Source organism: Carassius gibelio, chromosome A20 (genome assembly GCF_023724105.1).
Source record: "Carassius gibelio isolate Cgi1373 ecotype wild population from Czech Republic chromosome A20, carGib1.2-hapl.c, whole genome shotgun sequence".
Lineage (NCBI taxonomy): Eukaryota > Metazoa > Chordata > Actinopteri > Cypriniformes > Cyprinidae > Carassius > Carassius gibelio.
The window spans coordinates 18,082,657-18,101,800 of NC_068390.1; the positions used below are offsets into that span (position 1 = coordinate 18,082,657).

A 19,144-nucleotide genomic window follows, 5' to 3' on the forward strand; every position below is an offset into this window, starting at 1 on the left:
TGTCACCACTTCAATATATCGTGTATGAACATAGTTGTACCAGTAAAAGCTGGGAATGAGCAGTCGCTGAAGACATTGTTGGGTTGTTTAAATGAGATCAAAATTTGTTTTTCAAATAATTTTTCTTCAGCTTAATGAACGGAAGTCAGAGACAGTAATATTTGGCTCACCAAAAGTGAAAAATATAATAGCCTGCAGTATCGCTCCCTTAGGTTTAACTGTGCAATGAGGATTCTGGGTTTTACAATCAGTTCATCCCTTAGTTTTGAAAAACAGATAAAATCTGCTGTGAAAAGCAGTTTATATCAACTGAAACTGATCGGTTTAAGCCCTTTCTTATGTTTAAAGACATGGAGATCATTACTCATGCATTTATTACTTCAAGATTAGACTATTATAATTCGCTTTATGCAGGGATTAGTCAGCGACAACTATGCCGTTTGATAGACCTGGAGAATTTCCCTAAGTGCATGTGAACTGAATTATATATTTTTGTGTTTACAGTTTTATTGTGAAGCACTTTGGGTAATTTATTCGCTATTAAATGTGCTATATAAATAAATAAAGTTGAAGTTGGCATCAGAACAAAGGATCACTACATTTTATTCATCATCAGTGTTAATTTGAAGTTATGTGGCTTTTAGACACTAGAATTCACTAGAAACACACTCGAATTAACTTGACTCACATCTTACCCTTCCCTTGTTGGATACACAATGATTGTGATGTGATTTAAGAGACTTTATTAAATTTAAATATCATGTGACATCATAAGAAACAGAAGGGAAGACAGGATAACAGTATTCAGTAAATGAATGGACCTGTACAATTTTCCAGTTGTTATTTTCTTCATTTTAGTCATTGATCTCTACGTTCATTTGACTTCTTTGTAAATTATGTTTTGCTAGTAAAGCAACCATAATGTGCCAAATATATTCATCCATTTGATGTCACGTTGCAACAGAAGTGTAGAGTCGTTTTTGAAGCACTTAAAATTGCCTTTTTATAGTTTTGAGACCTGAAACTGACAGTATTTCATTCATAAATGACTTTTCACAAAAGTCTTTAAACTGGAGAATGAAAGGTATACTCCAACTAAAAATGTAAATTCTCTCATTTTAACCAGCTTCATTCATGAACAAAGCGAGTGGCCACTGTGTTTATGAATGTGCCACTGAAGACACTGCTGTTCTGATTTGTTTGGAACTATATTTTTGCTGGTAAAACAGAGTAAAAAATATATTCAATTATTATAATTACCTTAATGTTTAATGAACTGTTGTATAAGTAATAGGCCTATTTTTGCAGCTCTGCAAGTTCATTGATTCATGCACTGGGATCATATATGTTACTGTCATGTTCACTTTGTGTGGTTTTTGAAGCATTAGCTTTTGGGTTACAATTAATTTACATTATATGGAGTTAAAGAGATTAATTCTTTTTCTAAAAATCGTTGTTTGTGTTCATTTGTAGAAAGTCATACATTTGGGACAGCAATGAGTTAATGTTTTGTGTGAAACGTCCCTTTAATGGACAGCAAAGTGAACTACAGAAGAGCCCAGCATAATTCATTCTTTCCACAAAAGGGCGGAGTCCAAATGATGTGGATGGTACCAAGTTTGTCTTGAGGACAATATGTGTACTGTGCACGCTTTGTCATCTCTCACACTTTATTATTCAACACACACACACACACACACACACACCCACACTGATAGCACAGAAAAGCTCTTTGGGCTCTTGAGAGGATGTATTTTTAGAGTGATGAAATCTCATGACCAGACTGAGGCTGCATGTCTCACTAGTTTCTTTGCTCCAGGCACTGTCCTTCCACCATTTCTCACCCACTCACTCAAGGTTAAGCTTCTTTAAGTGTCCTGTTTTGTTTTACAACTCATCTTCAGTGTTCAAATTGTAGGAGTTTGCATGTAATTAATTTAACGTGTCTATCTGCCATAGATTTATATATCTTCTGAACTGGAATGCTGCAGCAGCATTTCAAAACACATTTTTAATATACCATATATGGTTTATTCAGACCTTCAGTGGATAATGAGGCAATGTGGATGGGAAGCAGCGATACAGTATGTAGGGATCCTGAGGATTCTGGTTTATATCAAACATGTTTATAAAAGTGAGATAAAAACAACATGAATTATTGATAGTCAACTCCTCAGACTCTTCTGAAGGAGTCAAAAAAAAAAAAAGCTGCACAAGGTGGTTCGCAAACAAATGAGTTATAAATCAGTTCTTATTGAGTCATTCAGAAAGATTCACGAAACTTCCGCTAACGTGAGAGAGTTTTGAATAAGACAAATAAGCTCATAATCATGACAGGTACATTACACAATTTGTGCAATTTATACCCATAAACAACCGCATACAAACTGAGTTAAACTGAATAAAAACACTGTAGGGACGAAAGGAAACATGGGAAACTAACACAGTGCAAAACTCAGTCCAACTCAAAACAGAACTCAAACATATATCTGTCATTACAAATATGTAATTTAGACATTTTGTTTTTTTCTTTTGCTAATAGATCTCAGTCAGTGCAGCACCATATTTAATGGGATTTTTTAGAGGGATGAAAATGAGGCCTTGAAGGATTTTTCAGCTGACAAAATGCATTTATTGTAATGATCTTTCGAAGTTATATCCTCTAATATTTTTATCTAGAGCCTAACGGGTTTCATTCAAACTCATCCTGTGTGTGTTGCTTCTCTATAAAGACACTATAAAACATGACATGGTTATTTTAAGAAGAAAAACCCTAGTTTATCAATAGATGATCAAAATATTAATGCAGTTTAATCTTACTGTTCTTCCCTGACACATTCATAATCATTACTTCTGCCAGTGCTGTGGCAAGCTATGTATAGGCTTGAGTGTTTATTAAGTTATGTAAGCAATGAAAGGATCATTAGCATGATTTATATGGTTTATTAATAAACGTGCGATTAGTCGACTAATGCTTAAAATGAATGAATACTAGTTGACAAGAAAAATCTTTAGTCGAGGGCAGCCCTACAGGAGTTACAAAGTAATGCAATACAAATGGATTAAAGTTAGTGTTGACAGAACTATAGCGGCCCTATGCATTTGACGATCATCAGATGAAAACCTAACCTAATTCTGTGCCACTTTAGAAATGCTGGAAACGTGCTGGGTGAATTTGAGCACGCTCACTTAATATTTCATCACGAGAGCTGCATGAGAGTTGAGGCACGCTTTGAGAGTGAGAGGTCTACAGACTCCATATGTGGGCTCTGCCTTTCACTCTCTGCCAAATGAGAGCCCGTGCTATCAGGGTCTGGAGAGCGAAGCCCTTACTGCACTGAATGAAATTGCTGTGCCCAAGAACAAACCAAAGAAATGTTTGACTTTGTGTGTGTGCAATAAAGAGGGAAAAAGAAAATGACAGAGAATTTTCCTTTGTGTATGTGTGTGTGTGCACTGTGAAACCACAGCAGTGTATAAACCTTGCCTTTGGCTTCTGGCTCAAATGACCGGATGCAAGATGTGATTTAGCATTTGTCTGCTAGTGTTACACATTATGCTTGTTATCGCTGATTGTACTTATATAACACCATAGGCAGTCATTTTAGAACACCCATACGCCAGAAATGTAGTGGCTTTAACACTAATTCATATTTTAGATAGTTGTAAAAGCTCCCTTATGATTTGACATTTACAGCTATTTCAAGTAAAACTAAGTAAAAATAGTGATTATATTAACCTAACAATTTTTCAGTGGTGTTACTAGTTTAGCTCCTTTCGAAACAGTGTAGCTTTTCTGACAACAAGCTACTGTTTAGTGGTATACAACGATGAAAAGCTATGGTTTTTTTAATGTTTGAGATGGGATAATTATTAGTTTCACATGTCTGATTCATTCCAGTGAATCGGTTCATTGAGACAGTTAATGTAAATTAACTGATTAAAAATGATTCAGCTATTTGAGTTGTGTTTGTGGATTTACAAAACCCCATAGATGCACAGATACATGGAAGATTCTGCCCAAGAACATTCACATCAGTCATATTTAGCATCAGTGTTAAATACTTCAACAGCTTCTTTAAAATGACAAATGAACCCTGGCAACCAGCAGCATATTGACAGAGCTAGAAATGAGGGTGAAGACTTATACCCAAGCTTTATACACCAAATCACCTCAGAGATTATGTGGCACCTAGTGTTTCCATGTCTCCTGCTCTTGGAAGACCCCATAAATTTAACCGGGCTATGCCATTCTCTTCAGTAACATCAGAAACTCTTCAATCATGTTTAAAAAGCCATTGCTCTTAAATTTTCAGCATGCTCAGATGCAGCCAAGTTAAGAGTAGCTATGAGTGAGTATTGAGAGATTAACTGAATTGAGTTGGTGCCAGCAGTAAAAATTAAGATATGCTATTGCCAAAGTCTCTTTCAGCAGCAGATGCTACTTCCAAAACTGGTTTATCAAATTTACAATAATTTTAATTTTCTTCTTTAAGGATCCATTATAGGATCCAAACAAACTCATTTTTTGCACTTTTCTAAGAACAACATAAATACAAGCTTGGAAGACAGCTAGGGCATTGACCAGGCTGAATGGCATTACCTGGTATTCGTAGTGGCCCGGGGGGTGGTGAATGCCATCTTCCACTCATCCCCCTCACAGATTCTACTAGATGGTATCCATTACGAAAGTCAAGTTTAGTAAAGATAGTAGCACCCTGCAGGATCTTGAAAGACATAAGAGGAAGTGGGTATTGTTTCTTGATGTTAATATGGTTTAAACCTCAATAATAATGTATTTGCAGGGTTTGAGACCCATGTCCTTCTTTTAATGAAGAAAATCCGGCCCTTGCAGGTGGGGTGGATGGACCGATGAATCCACTCTCTAGGGCTTCTTTTAGATTTATACCTGGTTAATCTCTAAGGGCAGGAGAGGGAATAGAAGCTTCCACATGGTGGGCAAGTACCAGGAAACAATTCAATAGCACAGTCATAACATCTACGAGATGGTATTGTGGCAGCTTGGGCTTTACTGAAAACTTCTGCATACTCCTTGGGAACTCTGGATAACTCAGGACAATAAACTAGAGACTTTGTTGTGAGTGAATCTATCTCAGAAACAACAATGAACTCCGAGGATTGGGTCTCAGAAATAGATGCAGATCTCCACCTGGAGATGTCTAGTGAGGGCTCTGGAAATGTCTCTAATAGCTTGGAAGAATGGCAGAAGGCATTATCTGAAACTTGGCAGTCAGTTACCCAGGCTCTAACAATCCCTCAAGACCAGTCAGTGTGTGGGTTGAGTATAGTCAGCCAAGGGAAGGCGATGATTACAGGAACCTTAGGAGAATGAATCAGAAAGAACTGTATCCATTCCTGGTGTTGCCCCACCTGTAGCTGGAGAGGTGGACTGCATTGACTGACTACTCCTGAACCCTCCACTGCCATGATGTTAAGGGGTTTCTGGAGGATAACTGGCTGAATGGCAGTTATTTTTGGCCATCTCATAGTCAATAAAACTCCCAGTGGCCCCAGAGTCAAAGGCACATACTTGGTGATGTTGATAGTAACTTGGGTTGTCAAACCTGAGGTCACCAAGCAGGGTATGGTTCCTGTTCTCACCCTGGCCCCTGTCCTCCTGGACGAGAGTTTGCTTTTCCTGACAACTCAGGACAGGCAAAGCTAAAGTGACCTAGCTTTCCACAATAGAGACAGCATTTCTCCTTCATCTGTCGGTTGAGCTAAGCTTAGAAAATTCTGGTTCTGCCCAGCTGCATGGATTCCTCAGGGGCACTAAGAGATGGAGGCCTCTTAACAGGGCTGCCAGACTCAAGAAATCTAGTTTTCTGGTGTCGCAGTGTCTCAGAGGGCTAACTCATCCTTGATCTCTGGAGAAATATCATGTATTATTATGAAATACCCCACTGAATTCATTTCTGCTCAGGTCACTGCCAGAGCAATTTTTCTGATGCTTGTTTTTCTGTTTTTGGATGCTGTAACATTGGACTGTGATAAGGGATTGAGAGGAAATGTAAATAGAAACTACTGTATGTGGCCATAATAACAAGTCTGAGTAAGCTTTGTTTCCTGGCAGGTTTTCAGGAGACGAGACAACGCCCTGGGACATTTTTCCTTCTTATTCACTGAAAAAGAACCCATTACGTAACAGTGCTCGCCTGAGCAGAAAGTGTGAGCCGACAGCCTGACTGATCCAGTCTGTGAGCGAACATGACAACAGACGGGCTGGGAGGAGGTGGAGGAGAGATGGGAGAGGGTGTGAGCGATGCAGTATGCATTTCACTAGAAGGGTTTATCTTGCTCTGTGCTCACAAAAAAAGTTCACCCCAAACTGTATGATACGTATATCATTATGCATTGCCAAATGTTCCTGATCTAATATATAATCCTTTTAAACTGTTGTACCTATTGTATCTTATATAGCTACACTCTGATATTGTTAGAAATATTTAGATGTATAATTAAGACAAAAACTTGATATTATTACATTTATTCATTTGCAGATATGATTTCCAAATAAGAAATACAACAGCCGGTTTAACTTAAGGGGGCAATAACATAAGAAGTGCTATCAATACAGTTTCAAACATTGTCCAAAATAAATAGTTAAGAAATATTACGGTATTGCTGGAGGTAAATATAATGTTATGATTAAATATTTTTCATAGCAAAGAGAAAGAATAGTAAAAGGAATAAAAGTTCACCCTGAAAAGATCCACTGTATTTTACTAAATGAGTCATTATTAAGTTAAATTCTAAAAATTTCTAGTAAATTCTAGAAAATTGATGCATCAGGTAAAGAATTTGAAGGTTATCCAATAAAAAAATTACATTAAAATACATGTAAAAAATATTAATAATAATTCATGTTTAAAACCTATGCTATATCACTTGTGCCCCTCAAATCAGAAAAGTGCTCTTCTGGATGCTTTTATATTTACGTGATTTTTCATCAAAACATTGTTTTTTTCAGTTCATTGGTTTGTTCATTTTTACACTAATAATGTTGCTTCATAAATATAAAAAAAACTCATTATTCATCATATATTATTTTCTTTATTTATTTTAAGGGGTACTTAGTCACATATAGCAACTTCATTGGAAACATCTTCCTTATCTTAAGCTTTTCTAATCAGGGAGCACTTTCCTTCTCCCTCTTTCTCTTCCTCTTCCTATGAATGTTTTACATCCCTGAGGCCAGAGAGGGAGCAGCAGTTCAGAAACTTGACATAAATGCCCAGCACTCATCATATGCAGACTCACACTTTCTCCACAGCAGGCTCCATGTGAGTGTTAGATAAGCCAAGCAGGCTGGATGTGTGCTGAGAAGGAGCCTCAGAGTATTACTGTTCTCATCACTGTTATGTCGCCATATAATTTTACATTTGATAGAAGAATATAAAGTGGAGTAAGCGGAAGTATAAAGTGGAAGATTTAAAAAGACAGCACTATAACGTGGTTTTAAGATATAAACAGATGCCTATAGCATCTCTATCACTTTGTGTTCCTGTTATTCAGTGAAATATGATCTGGTTGGAAGATCCAGTGATCAGTGATCTGTAAAAATGGGAAGTATTTACAGTATATGTTGCACAACAGTCGTAGTCAGAGCGGAGTCGAATCCGACCTAGAGCTAAAGGTTTACATTTGGTCTACTTTGTTTAGTCTTCCAATTGAATACGATATCCGCATCGTCATGCCTGGAGCTGATCCGTGCTGGTCACTGAGGAAATACATAAACTTTGCACTGTGGATCGCTGAATCGGCTTTCACCATGTACAAAACGGCATCCAGCCCGGGGTCGTCACATGTGGTTGCTGCAAGACCAAGGTACGCTCCTTCGTAGAATCCACCTGCCGCGCCGTTCTCAAGCCGCCCACCTCTTCTCACTCTTGGCTGCGGCTCACTCCAGGCCTCCGGCTTCTGCTCACTCAAGGCCGCGGTGTGTGACATTGTTTCGTTTTAGAAAGCGAAACTACTTTGTTTTTGCTTTCCAAAAGAAAACATGACTAAAAATCATGTTTACATAACGTTTATAATGGGTTCTATGTTTGTGTCTTGTTGCTCCTGCTGCACAAGAAATCACAATATGTTAAGAGGCGTAACATTTCCCTCACACACTTGTGGCATTCGGCCAATCACAACGTGCTGGATGGCTGGCCAGTCAGAGCACACCTCGCTTTTCAGGTAGATGAGCCTTGTAAAAATCGATGCGTTTCAGAAGGCCGGGCATAGAGGAGGAACAATAATGGACAGTATGTGGAAAATAATGTGTTTTTTGAACCTTAAACCACATAAACACATTTCATTACAGCAAATACACAAAGTAATGTTCTTTTTTGCAGCATCATATGACACCTTTAAGGCAAAAATACGAAGGTGAGGGTGGGTGGGGCTTAACCATCGTGAATGACATCCTCTCACTTGTTCTAACTGGAGTAAACCTGAACCTCATGGTCGCAGAGTGATCCTCCTCTAACCCCTCCCTTACATCAATGCCTTATCGATTATTGGTTGATTTAGATTGACAGACGTTGGAAAGCATGGCAATCTGAGACATGATTGGACTCGTGTTCTTAAAGCCACACCCATATTTCAGTTCGGTTGAGCTGAAGGCGACTCTTTTCTCCCTCCAACCTAAAGCGGATATAGCTTTCGTGGAGTAGCTGATCGGTACCGTTCTTCAAGGTGGGACATTTTCTGATTTCTTCTTTCCCGTCGTACATAATTACGTACTCAGTTATATAATGAATATGATAATGTTTCTGTCAGGTTCTATTTCGGAAAACACAAAATCCCTGTCAGATAGGAGTGCAGTCGTTAGCTGTCACGAGCTAACCAAATCAATTGCACGCGCTATCAGGTGAACCACGGTTTATTCAAAACCAATGCAATAATTTGTTATTTATTTACATTATTTACCTTAAACAACGTTTAAGTTCTCTACATGAATCGCGGATAGCTTTGCTGCATGTGACACGGAATCGTATCGCTCTCCGTGGTCCGTTATTAGCAGGTTAGCCATTGGCTGGTTTATATATTAGACAAGCATGAGTAACGTAACGTAACCCAAAATGAGAAATTGAAGAGTTTATATTGGATATTAAAATCTCCATGCTTTTTATTTTGTGATCTAATTAAGCCTCTAAACCGCTTAACATGATTTAAATGCACGTTAAAATATGTATTGTATAACAACACTTGTTCTTTGACCACTTGAAAGCCGGGAAAATTTGCTAAAATACCATATTCCTAAATCTGTGTTCTTCCTGAACATGTTATGCATTAAAGCTGTCATAATTTTCGCCTCAGTTTGTGTGGGGCGCTTGCTTTAGTGATATCTGATGTTTTATTTCTCCTCAGGTGCTCTTGGATCGCTTCTCCCGCACTGCTTCGGTTAGCCAGTTTCTTCTTTTCCCCCTTTACACACTATCGTTCTCTCCCTCCTTTCTTTGCCGGACTCGCCATTTTCCGGAGTTTAAACGGCCGATTGTGCGATTAAATCATGGATAAGACGGAGCTGATTCAGAAAGCCAAGCTGGCGGAGCAGGCGGAGCGCTATGATGACATGGCCTCGTGCATGAAGCAGGTGACGGAGCAGGGAGCCGAGCTCACCAACGAGGAGAGGAACCTGCTCTCCGTCGCCTACAAGAACGTGGTCGGGGCCCGGAGGTCGGCCTGGAGGGTTATCTCGAGTATTGAACAGAAGACCGAGGGGAACGACAAGAAGCTTCAGATGGTGAAGGAGTACAGGGAGAAGGTGGAGGTTGAATTACGCGATATTTGCAACGAGGTGTTGGTAAGGCTTTACTCTATAATGCCTACATACTATACACACAGCATACTCTATTATGACAATGTACTAACTACTTACTCTACTAGATACTAGATTTCTATATTGGCTCAATATATCTTGTAATCTATACTTCCTCTATATTTGCTTATATATATATATATATATATATATATATATATATATATATATACATACATACATACATACATACATACATACATACACACACACACACACACACACACACACACACACACACTCTCTATGTGGAATAAGTGCTAACTATAGTAAATATTGACATTCTATGTTTCCATGTTACACACTTTTTGCCATTTACAGTATTTTTATTATTATTCATATACTGTAGTGTTTTTAATTTTATATTTTCACTTTATTATGTCACTTTTTTTGTGCAATTGTTTTCTATATAGTTTCATTTTTAAGTTAACATTTTTGTACTTGTTTGTTTAAAAATAGTTTTTTACATTTTATAACATTTCTTTGTTGTGTGTGTGTGTGTGTGTTTATTTTATTTTATTTCTTTTGGGTTGTTTTGTGATGATAATTACTCAGATTTTATGACACTTGGGTAGTCCACACACCACAACTAATGTTACACAGATGAGCAATATAGTTGAAATAACTTTCAGAATCATTTTCAGATTTTTTACTGCTGATGAACAATGAAAATGCTCAAGCATGTAAATCAGCAGAAAACATTTTGTTTATTAAAAGTGCACACTACATTTAACATTTTGTTGTTGTTGTGGATGCTAAAATCATTATTTTAGTTATCATTCTTTTTTTGTGAACTTTGTTCTAGCTGTACTATACTACTGTACTATAGTAGCATATACTAGCTGTAATATGTACTTGCAGTAGTCTAATGGCTGGTATACTCAATACTGACTTTGTATACTATACCAAATCTATACAGTTTTTGCTCTGTACTTTTCCATTACCACCTATAATCTATAGAGCCTATATTTTGGCTATACTCAGTGCAGTACAGTTTATTCTAACCATGCTTAATACTGACTGACTATATCCTTGTAGTTTATACCAGCTATAATCTATTGTGTTTCTATACTGACAGTCCTGTCTGACCTCTGTAGATCAGTAGTACATATGGAGGATTATATATGCACATACATATATAAGCTTTGAGGTTTAGTGATGATGAAGAGCTGGTTGTGAGCACCAGCAGGGATCTGTCACTGTTAGCAGTGTCATCACTGGCACTACATGACAGACATTGAACTCCGTGGTTATGTTCCCGACCGCTTCTTTGTATTAGGAATAGTTGAATTCATATCTAAATGAGCATTGTATAGAGCCGTGGCACATACAGTGTTCTAGAGTATAGCTTGGCACGTCATCACAGTGCTCTTGTTGTAAGAGGCTCTCATGGTGGAACTATTAGAGAATTCACAGTGGTGCAGAGAGCAACAACCAAGCCTTCAGTTTCTCACAATCAATATGTATTGCAGGCAAAAGTACAGCATCTTTCTCTCTCCTCCCACAGGCAGTGACAGTGAGGTTCTGTGTCATCAGTATTGGATTCTCCTGGTAGCCCAGTCATCTGTTTGACACGCTTTTCAAATTTGTTGAAATTCTGCTGCAGCAAAGACAAGACTATTCATTTCAAGTGTTTATAAAAGATGCAGTAAATAATTAGCAGAGTTTGCAGAAACTTAAAATGTATGGACTAACAGATCATTTTAAGGGACAGTTCAACCTAAAATGAAAATTCTGTCATTACTGACTTAACCTGTCCTTCTGAATGTTGTTGTTTTTTTTCTTCAGTGGAATATATAGGATAGTTTGAAAAGTGTCTTCATGTAGAATGTCTCCTTAATATGTAGTCCATTTTAAACAACATAAGGGTGAAAAATAAAATCTATTTCAGGGTCACCAAACTCTTTAGAAATTGATCTGGTGGTTTGAGAGTTATCGTAAACTCAAACTAGAATTAAAACCATTAAAAAAGTATTTGTTACTTTAAATTGACTTAAAACTAAATCTGAAATGGTTGCATTTCCCTATTTAGATATATAGGACTATGAGATTAATACGGATTTTGAGAGAGAAATGAGAGATTTCAAGAGTGTTTCCAATGGAATATTTCATGGGTTATTTTTAATTACATCAGGTGACCAGATCACAAGACCTCAGTGTCTGTTGTCTTACATACTGTGAGAGCAGAACAATAAAAAAAAAAACTAAAAAAAGCTTGGGGGCAGGAAATGGACGTGCACATCATCATGACAGCCATTTTTTTTTTTTTTTTACATTTTCTTTATGCTGAAAAAAAGCATAGTGGGCATAGTGTATAGTGCCCCTGGTATGGATTTTTGAAAATTACCTTTCATACAGTGTGTAACAAAGCTCTAAGTGAATGAAAACCTAATTTTACTTTACTTTATTTATCAGGACAATACATATTAACAACAGTCTGCCTAGGACATGCCAGAGTTAGCCAGTGGGTTATTTTCATCTGTAGTCCTGTTTGACAGTTGGCATGCTAAGGAAAGTACAAATTCAAAAGTTTGCATGTACGTACATACATCTATATTTGCCTGCTACAGCATAGCTGCAGGGTATGAGAATTGTGAAAATGTAAAAAAATCTCACTACAATAAGTTCTAAAAAACAGCATAATTATACACAGGCATTAGCGTCATGTAGCATGCAATGTCAATGCAACAAGTTAAAAAACGTTTGTTAGATGAATATAAAAATAAATTTTATTTATTTATTCATTAGCAGGGTCTTACAATTATACAGTAATTGTGGTTAACATCAAACTAAAAACGGGAAGAAGAAAAAAAGAAAAAGGCACACATTCAGGACTGTAACACAAACGGGCAACGAATCATTGAAACGAGTCATTTTTTTAACTAATCATAAGCCATGTCATGTTGACATCAACATGAAACATTGGAATATAACCCGCCCACTTGTTGGTCTTTTCCTGTTGGTCTGAATGAAAATGCAAATTAATTCTTTCCCACCAGAGCAGTAAAAAAGCGGTTTCCCCGGTAACGCTGTAACCAAGCAGCACTGTGCTCACAAACACTGCTTTTATTAAGAAATTGAAATGAAATCGACCAATCGGAGCATTCTCCACAGATTAGAGTCACGTAAATGAGGGGTTTGAAAAGAATTACCCAAAATCAAAATGTGAACCTTTCATTACCCTTAATAGGGGCAGTTTAAAAGTTCTGGTTTGCTGTCAGACAAAGAAAAGAATATGGGAAGGTTAGGAGATGCAGACAAACAGGGAGTATATCCATTGCAGTATGGTTTAAAGGGCATGACCTTATGAAGCCTCTCATTGTCTAAAGGGTGACTACCAAAGGGTCAAGCTCTGACTGGTTAGTATGGCCAGTATGCCACTGCAAATGAGTCTTTCTCCAGTGATTGCAGTTCAAGTACCTATGTATATCAGTGTTGTTAGTGTTAACTGTTGAAAATAATATTTACTACTGAAACAAAGCTAAAATAAAATATAAATCTTACGTGGTAAAGTTTTTTATTTTTATTTGATTAAATGAAAATATGAAATGTTGTCTTGGCATCTAACAGCAATAGATTTAAGTTGATTAATAAACTAATTTGCTAAAACTGGAATACAAAAAACTATTTTATATATGCTAAAATAAATTGCCTTGAAAAAGACATTCTAAACAGAGGAGCCGTTGTCTGTTTTAATGGGAATTTTATGGCAAAGTTGCTAAAACGCTCAAATTTTCTGGTTCAGAAGCTATTACCTTCTTGTTTCCATTTATTTTTGTTGTTTGCTGTTAGTCAACTTTGTACAGTCATGTGCAGATTAAATTGCTATATCACTGTATACATTTTCTGCTCTCATTATCAAATCCTGTTTCAGTTCCTTTTCATGAGGTGGTCCAGCTGGATGGCACCGAGACATTAGAACTGTGCTGATTACCTGTGAAACTAATTAATGTGTAAAGTTGGGTTAAATGTCATGCTTGCTTTTCTGACAGTTAACATTTAAAATATGGTTGCTGTTAACAGCAGGCAGGGAACACTGATGTTTAAACAACTTTCATTAGTATTTAGTAGCACTAAAATGACGTGTAGGATCTTTTATTTTTTTTTAATCCTCCAAAATGTTACATAAAGCTTTTTTGGGGGGTCCCAGTAGGACTTTCCTCTTGATGCATAACTCCTGTTTTGAATCTGAATGATATTCTGAATGTGGTAGTCTGCATACAACATATGCAATTTTTAAAATATTCAGCAAGATTTTCTTATTTTTATTTTTTCATTTATACTTTTATTCAGCAAAAAGCTCGGTCCAAGTGTTTTAAATAGCTTTGCTACCTGCCTGTCAACATGTATCTCCATACCTCTGCGCACCCTGTTCATGCAGACAGAATATGTCATTAGCGCATTCACACATGCTGTGCATACAAAGCGAGAATGGTAGACCAACAACCCGTTCTTCCATCCTGGTATTGTAGTACTTTTTAAAGTTTTCTCGTTGGTTAATGACGCATGATATAGCCCAGCGGTTCCTAATTCCAGTCCTTGCACACTTATTTTGCATGTCTCGCTTGGTTAACACACCCGATTCAGATGACCATCTCGTTAGAAGTGAGCTAGGTGAATGAGTGTTCAGATCGGTATGATCCCTACACAGTGTTCATTGCTCCCTACTCACTGAGCACGGGTTTACTTCACTTTGGAACATGGGCTGGAATTGGGAAACGCTGATGTATTGCCTCTGTGCTGACAGTGGCTTTTATGTTCGGACACATCCGTGTCTGTGTTGTCATGAGCGGTGTGTGTTGCAGTGCTCAGACGTTCTGATAAATCGGGCATTAGGAAGCACATGTGATGTGGCTGCTGCTCAGACTGTGCAATCGCTGGGTCATGTGGGGCCAGAGTACATGACTCTCTTTAGATTCATTTCATGTTAAAGCCATTTTCTTGTCTTCATTTTTCTTTTTTCAATTTCTCCTCTTTTTAGTTTCCTCCTTAATTCCTTTCTTTTTGTTTTTTTGTTTTTAATTTCACAGTGGAGAAATGCACACAGTTGGCACAACAGATCTCAAATGACAGGCTAAGCATTGAAAAGGCTGGGGTGTCATACAGGAAGTCTGCACCGTTCTGTGCTTTTCAGCTGTGTTTATTTGTGTTTGCATGGTTTGTCTAATAGCCCTATTGTAACACCAACACCCAGAATGTGGTGAACTGGGGTAGATGCTGAATAGCAGTCAGTGTACTAGGAATTTGTGTTCTTAGTATAAAATATGAGAAACTTTGTTCTTGCTTTTTCAGTTAATATTTTTCATGTTTATAATCCCGTTATACTGCAGCCATTTCCACCTTAATCAATTGCTTCTGTTGTAACTGTTTTGTTTAAAGCAGATAAACAAGCTCTCTCTATCGGTCTATCCTTATACTTCCTCTCTCTCCCTGCCCTTAGGGACTGCTGGACAAATATTTGATCAAGAACTCCACAAACGCTGAGAGCAAAGTCTTCTATTTAAAGATGAAGGGTGACTACTACAGATATCTTGCTGAGGTTGCCTCAGGAGATGTCAAGAAGGGTAAGTATCTAACTGATTTTCAGCTATAAAGGAAAGTGCTGTATATGCATGCTGCTTTCTCATATTGAAGCACAGATGTTCCATTTCAGATGTGAATTACACAAATTTGGTCTGTATTTGGGAGACCTCATCAGTGTTGCATCTGTGTTTTCAGCTTCTGCTGTCTCACTCTGTTGATATGAATACATGAATATTCCGCTGCTCTTGAGAGTCACTTCACTAGCATTTTACCGTTTCATTTGAGAAAACTAGTGTCATATCCCATACACAGCAGCTGCAAGTTCCTCACGGCAACCCGTCAAAATAAAAGTTGAATTTAACGTTTAGAAACATCAGAGATTATTACTATTTAGCAGTCTTAAGACTTAATGCTACTACTGCTAATGCATATTAATAAATCTTTATTTTTAATGGAATAAGCACATTTATTTTCTTTTGAACAATTAACCTCTCTTGTGCAGCAAGTTGCCAAAAAATAAAAGGATTTAATTTATTGGATTAGAATAAATTAAAGTAAATGTTTTATGACTTTATCTAATTACCAGAAAAAATAAGAACATTTTAAAGGGCTCTATTTTTGTTTGAAAAAGGACCCTATACAAAAACATTTTAGATTTAAAATACATGTCTTTTTTTTTTCACCATTTTTTAAACTGATGTTTACTGTTAATTTTTTTGAAATATCAATAACATCTGTATTAAATATGTACTTTCAAGGTCCAGAAAAGTATGAAAAGCATCATCAGAGTAGTCCATCTGCCATCAGTGGTTCAAGTGTAACATTATGAAGCGATTAGAATACTTATTTTTTTTTAATGCAAAAAAATCTGTGTCTGTCCACATCACGCTATCGCTATTTTGGAGAATATCCTCTGAACGCATGCTGCTTACGCTCTTCTGTGTTTTTTCAACATTTTCATTTTGGGGTGGAGTATCCTTTTAAAGTTCTGGATGAATGAGTCTGGCTTCTGTGCCGAGTATTTTGCTGCTATGGGGCGTTTTCTGCACACTCCTTGAGTCAGCTGCTTGTCCTTCTGGGGCCTTTAATTCCCCTTCTGGCAGGCTACAGAACAGGAGCAGTCATGGAGAACCAGTTCAGAATATGCTTCACCTAACATTTCCAAACATCTAATGCAGGAGGATATTTCACCATCTCGACCTTAAGGGATATGCCTTTTATGCCTTTTAGATGTTTTGAGATTTCAACAAGGCATTCTGTAATTGATCATGTGTGTGTGTTCTTATACCATTTTATTCATACTTCTACATTAAACTGACATCATATTCTTGAGTTTATTACGAACAGATGTACATGTCAGCATGGATAGTAGGATTCGATTTTTAAGAACAAAACCTCTAACTCATTGCTACTAGTTATATATACAGTAGATATATTTTTTAACCAATCACTAATTTTGTCATAACATTTTGTGTGTGTTTGTGTGTGTCTCTTCAGACACTATAACCAACTCTCAAGGCGCCTACCAGGATGCTTTTGACATCAGTAAGAAGGAGATGCAGCCCACACACCCCATCCGTCTGGGACTGGCTCTCAACTTCTCTGTCTTCTACTATGAGATCCTCAACTCTCCCGAACAGGCCTGCGCTCTGGCCAAACAAGTAGGTCTTTAGATGAAAACATTATTGAGAACCGATACAGTATCGCCAAACAAAATATTGCAATACCCACACGCATTTATATTTTCTTACACCCCAATCTACATGCATATATAGATCAAATAAGCTAAAATTAATCTGTTAATCATATGTAGTGATTTTACCTTCATGAGGAACAGAAACATCTCAGATTTCATAAAAATATCTTAATTTGTGTTTTGAAGATAAACCAAAGTCTTAGTGGTTTAGAACGACATGAGGATGAGTAAATGATGATTTTCATTTTAACTTAAAGTCTATAATTTATTTATTCAACATTTCAGCTTCCAGCTTGACAAATAATATGAGTTTGAGGAGGGACTATCTGTAATAAGCTATTTAGCAGGGATATTACAGATGTTTTTTTTTCCCCTCTTTCAAAACGAGCAGATAGTGTTGGGGCTAATTTTTTCATTCTTTTAGTTGCTGGTAGTAGTGAAAAATACTCACTTCATCTTTAATTATACATTGAACTCAATAGAGGGAAATTTTACCCTCATCCTTCTGGATTTTTAGCTTTTCCTCAAGCTTTGAATTTCATCAGACACATGGTTTGCATACCAGGGGCTTGATACTTGTGGTTCTTCACATACTTCAACTTATTGTGGCCTTGTGCTTGCAGGCCTTTGATGAAGCCATTGCAGAGCTGGATACACTGAATGAAGACTCGTACAAAGACAGCACACTTATCATGCAGCTGCTTAGAGACAACCTCACAGTGAGTTACAAAGAAGGTCATACTGACCTACAAAACAACAAAAATAATTTTCTCCGAGACTTGTGGATTGTGCTTTGGTTATATTAAAATCGTTAAGATTGATTATTCAAAATATAAATGTTTAGTATTAAAAAACAGCTTTTTGTCTTCTTTTTAATTTTTTTTTTTATTAGTTATGGACCTCTGACAACGCTGCAGATGAGGGTGAAGGAGGAGATGGAGGAGAGAACTAAACACCCACGTCTGTCCACAAATTAAAGAAAATGAATCCTTGAAAGACAACTTTTTACACTTCTTCATTCCTTATTATTTCACTTATGATTATTCTAGCCATGTAAACCCATGGTCATTACCAATGAGCTGTGATTGTGGGAATTCAATCAGTCCAGGCTTTTTTTTTCTCCGTTATCCACCACCTGGCTTGTGGTTGTAATGAAAGTAAATATTAAGTTAAGGTAACATTTCCACTCCTCAGTTTTGTGTTTTTGTCCTTTGGCCTTCTATATGTGCAGTGTCTGCTGTAGAAAAGTATAAGCCTCACAAAAAATTAATTGTCCTTTTAATTGTGACAAAGCGACTAGTGTGTGTATATTCTGGTGAGCTGAAACAGTGGAAGTGTCGGCCACAAAATGCAAAGCGTTTTGCCTCAAGCATGGCTAGTTCCTGTCCTGCTATATCACCTTCCATTTTTATGTCTCTCTAGGGAGATCAACATACACTTGAATGAGATTAATGTCTTGTTGACTGTCATAGTGTTGGTTTAAAATGAGCCTGTGCTTTAGTATTGAGAGCAGGAAGGCTGTTGTCTGATCTACCAAGTCAGCTAGCTTTGCTCAGCCAAGTATGCACTTTTCATAGACCATTTAAATCATGTCTTCATCATGAAGGACACGAAACACTCCTGCCTTGTTATGGTTTTCACTATAATGTGTTACCTTGCAATGTCTTGTGATAATTAAAAAGGAAAAAAATATATATCATGCATGCCCATTTTTTTAATATACACTGGAATGGGAACCAATACTGCATACTTGTTCCACAGTTTGATTTAGTACTTTTTCATTGCAGGTTTATGCACATGTTGAGAGGATGTTTGATTTGTCAAGTGATGTCAATAGTTATTTGGACCACTTGTGTTCTTGCTAATCATTGACTGTAGTCCCCCCAAAAGCCTTGTGAAAATGTACAAGCCCTACATAACAGCTATGTAATCTGAATTAAAACGACCATTTTATAAACCATACAGTTTTGTCTCGAAATTTGTTGATTTGTTTTATCTCAGGCTTGTCCGATAACGTGATGCAATTGACTTGATTTCTGATTATATGGACATATTGATGTATTTCCTGTTTACGCCTGCTTGTATAGGCTACT

General features: G+C 37.1%; 1 protein-coding gene across 1 annotated transcript; it reads left to right on the forward strand.

Moving 5' to 3' along the window:
* Nucleotides 1–8,541: 8,541 nt before the first annotated feature.
* Nucleotides 8,542–19,013, forward strand: LOC127938252 (14-3-3 protein beta/alpha-1-like). The gene is made up of 6 exons (XM_052534705.1): nt 8,542–8,706; nt 9,382–9,817; nt 15,273–15,396; nt 16,853–17,016; nt 17,675–17,770; nt 17,944–19,013. The coding sequence occupies exons 2-6, from the start codon at nt 9,524–9,526 to the stop codon at nt 18,001–18,003; spliced, it is 738 nt and encodes a 245-aa protein (XP_052390665.1). The 5' UTR covers nt 8,542–8,706; nt 9,382–9,523; the 3' UTR covers nt 18,004–19,013.
* The last annotated feature ends 131 nt before the right edge of the window (nt 19,014–19,144 follow it).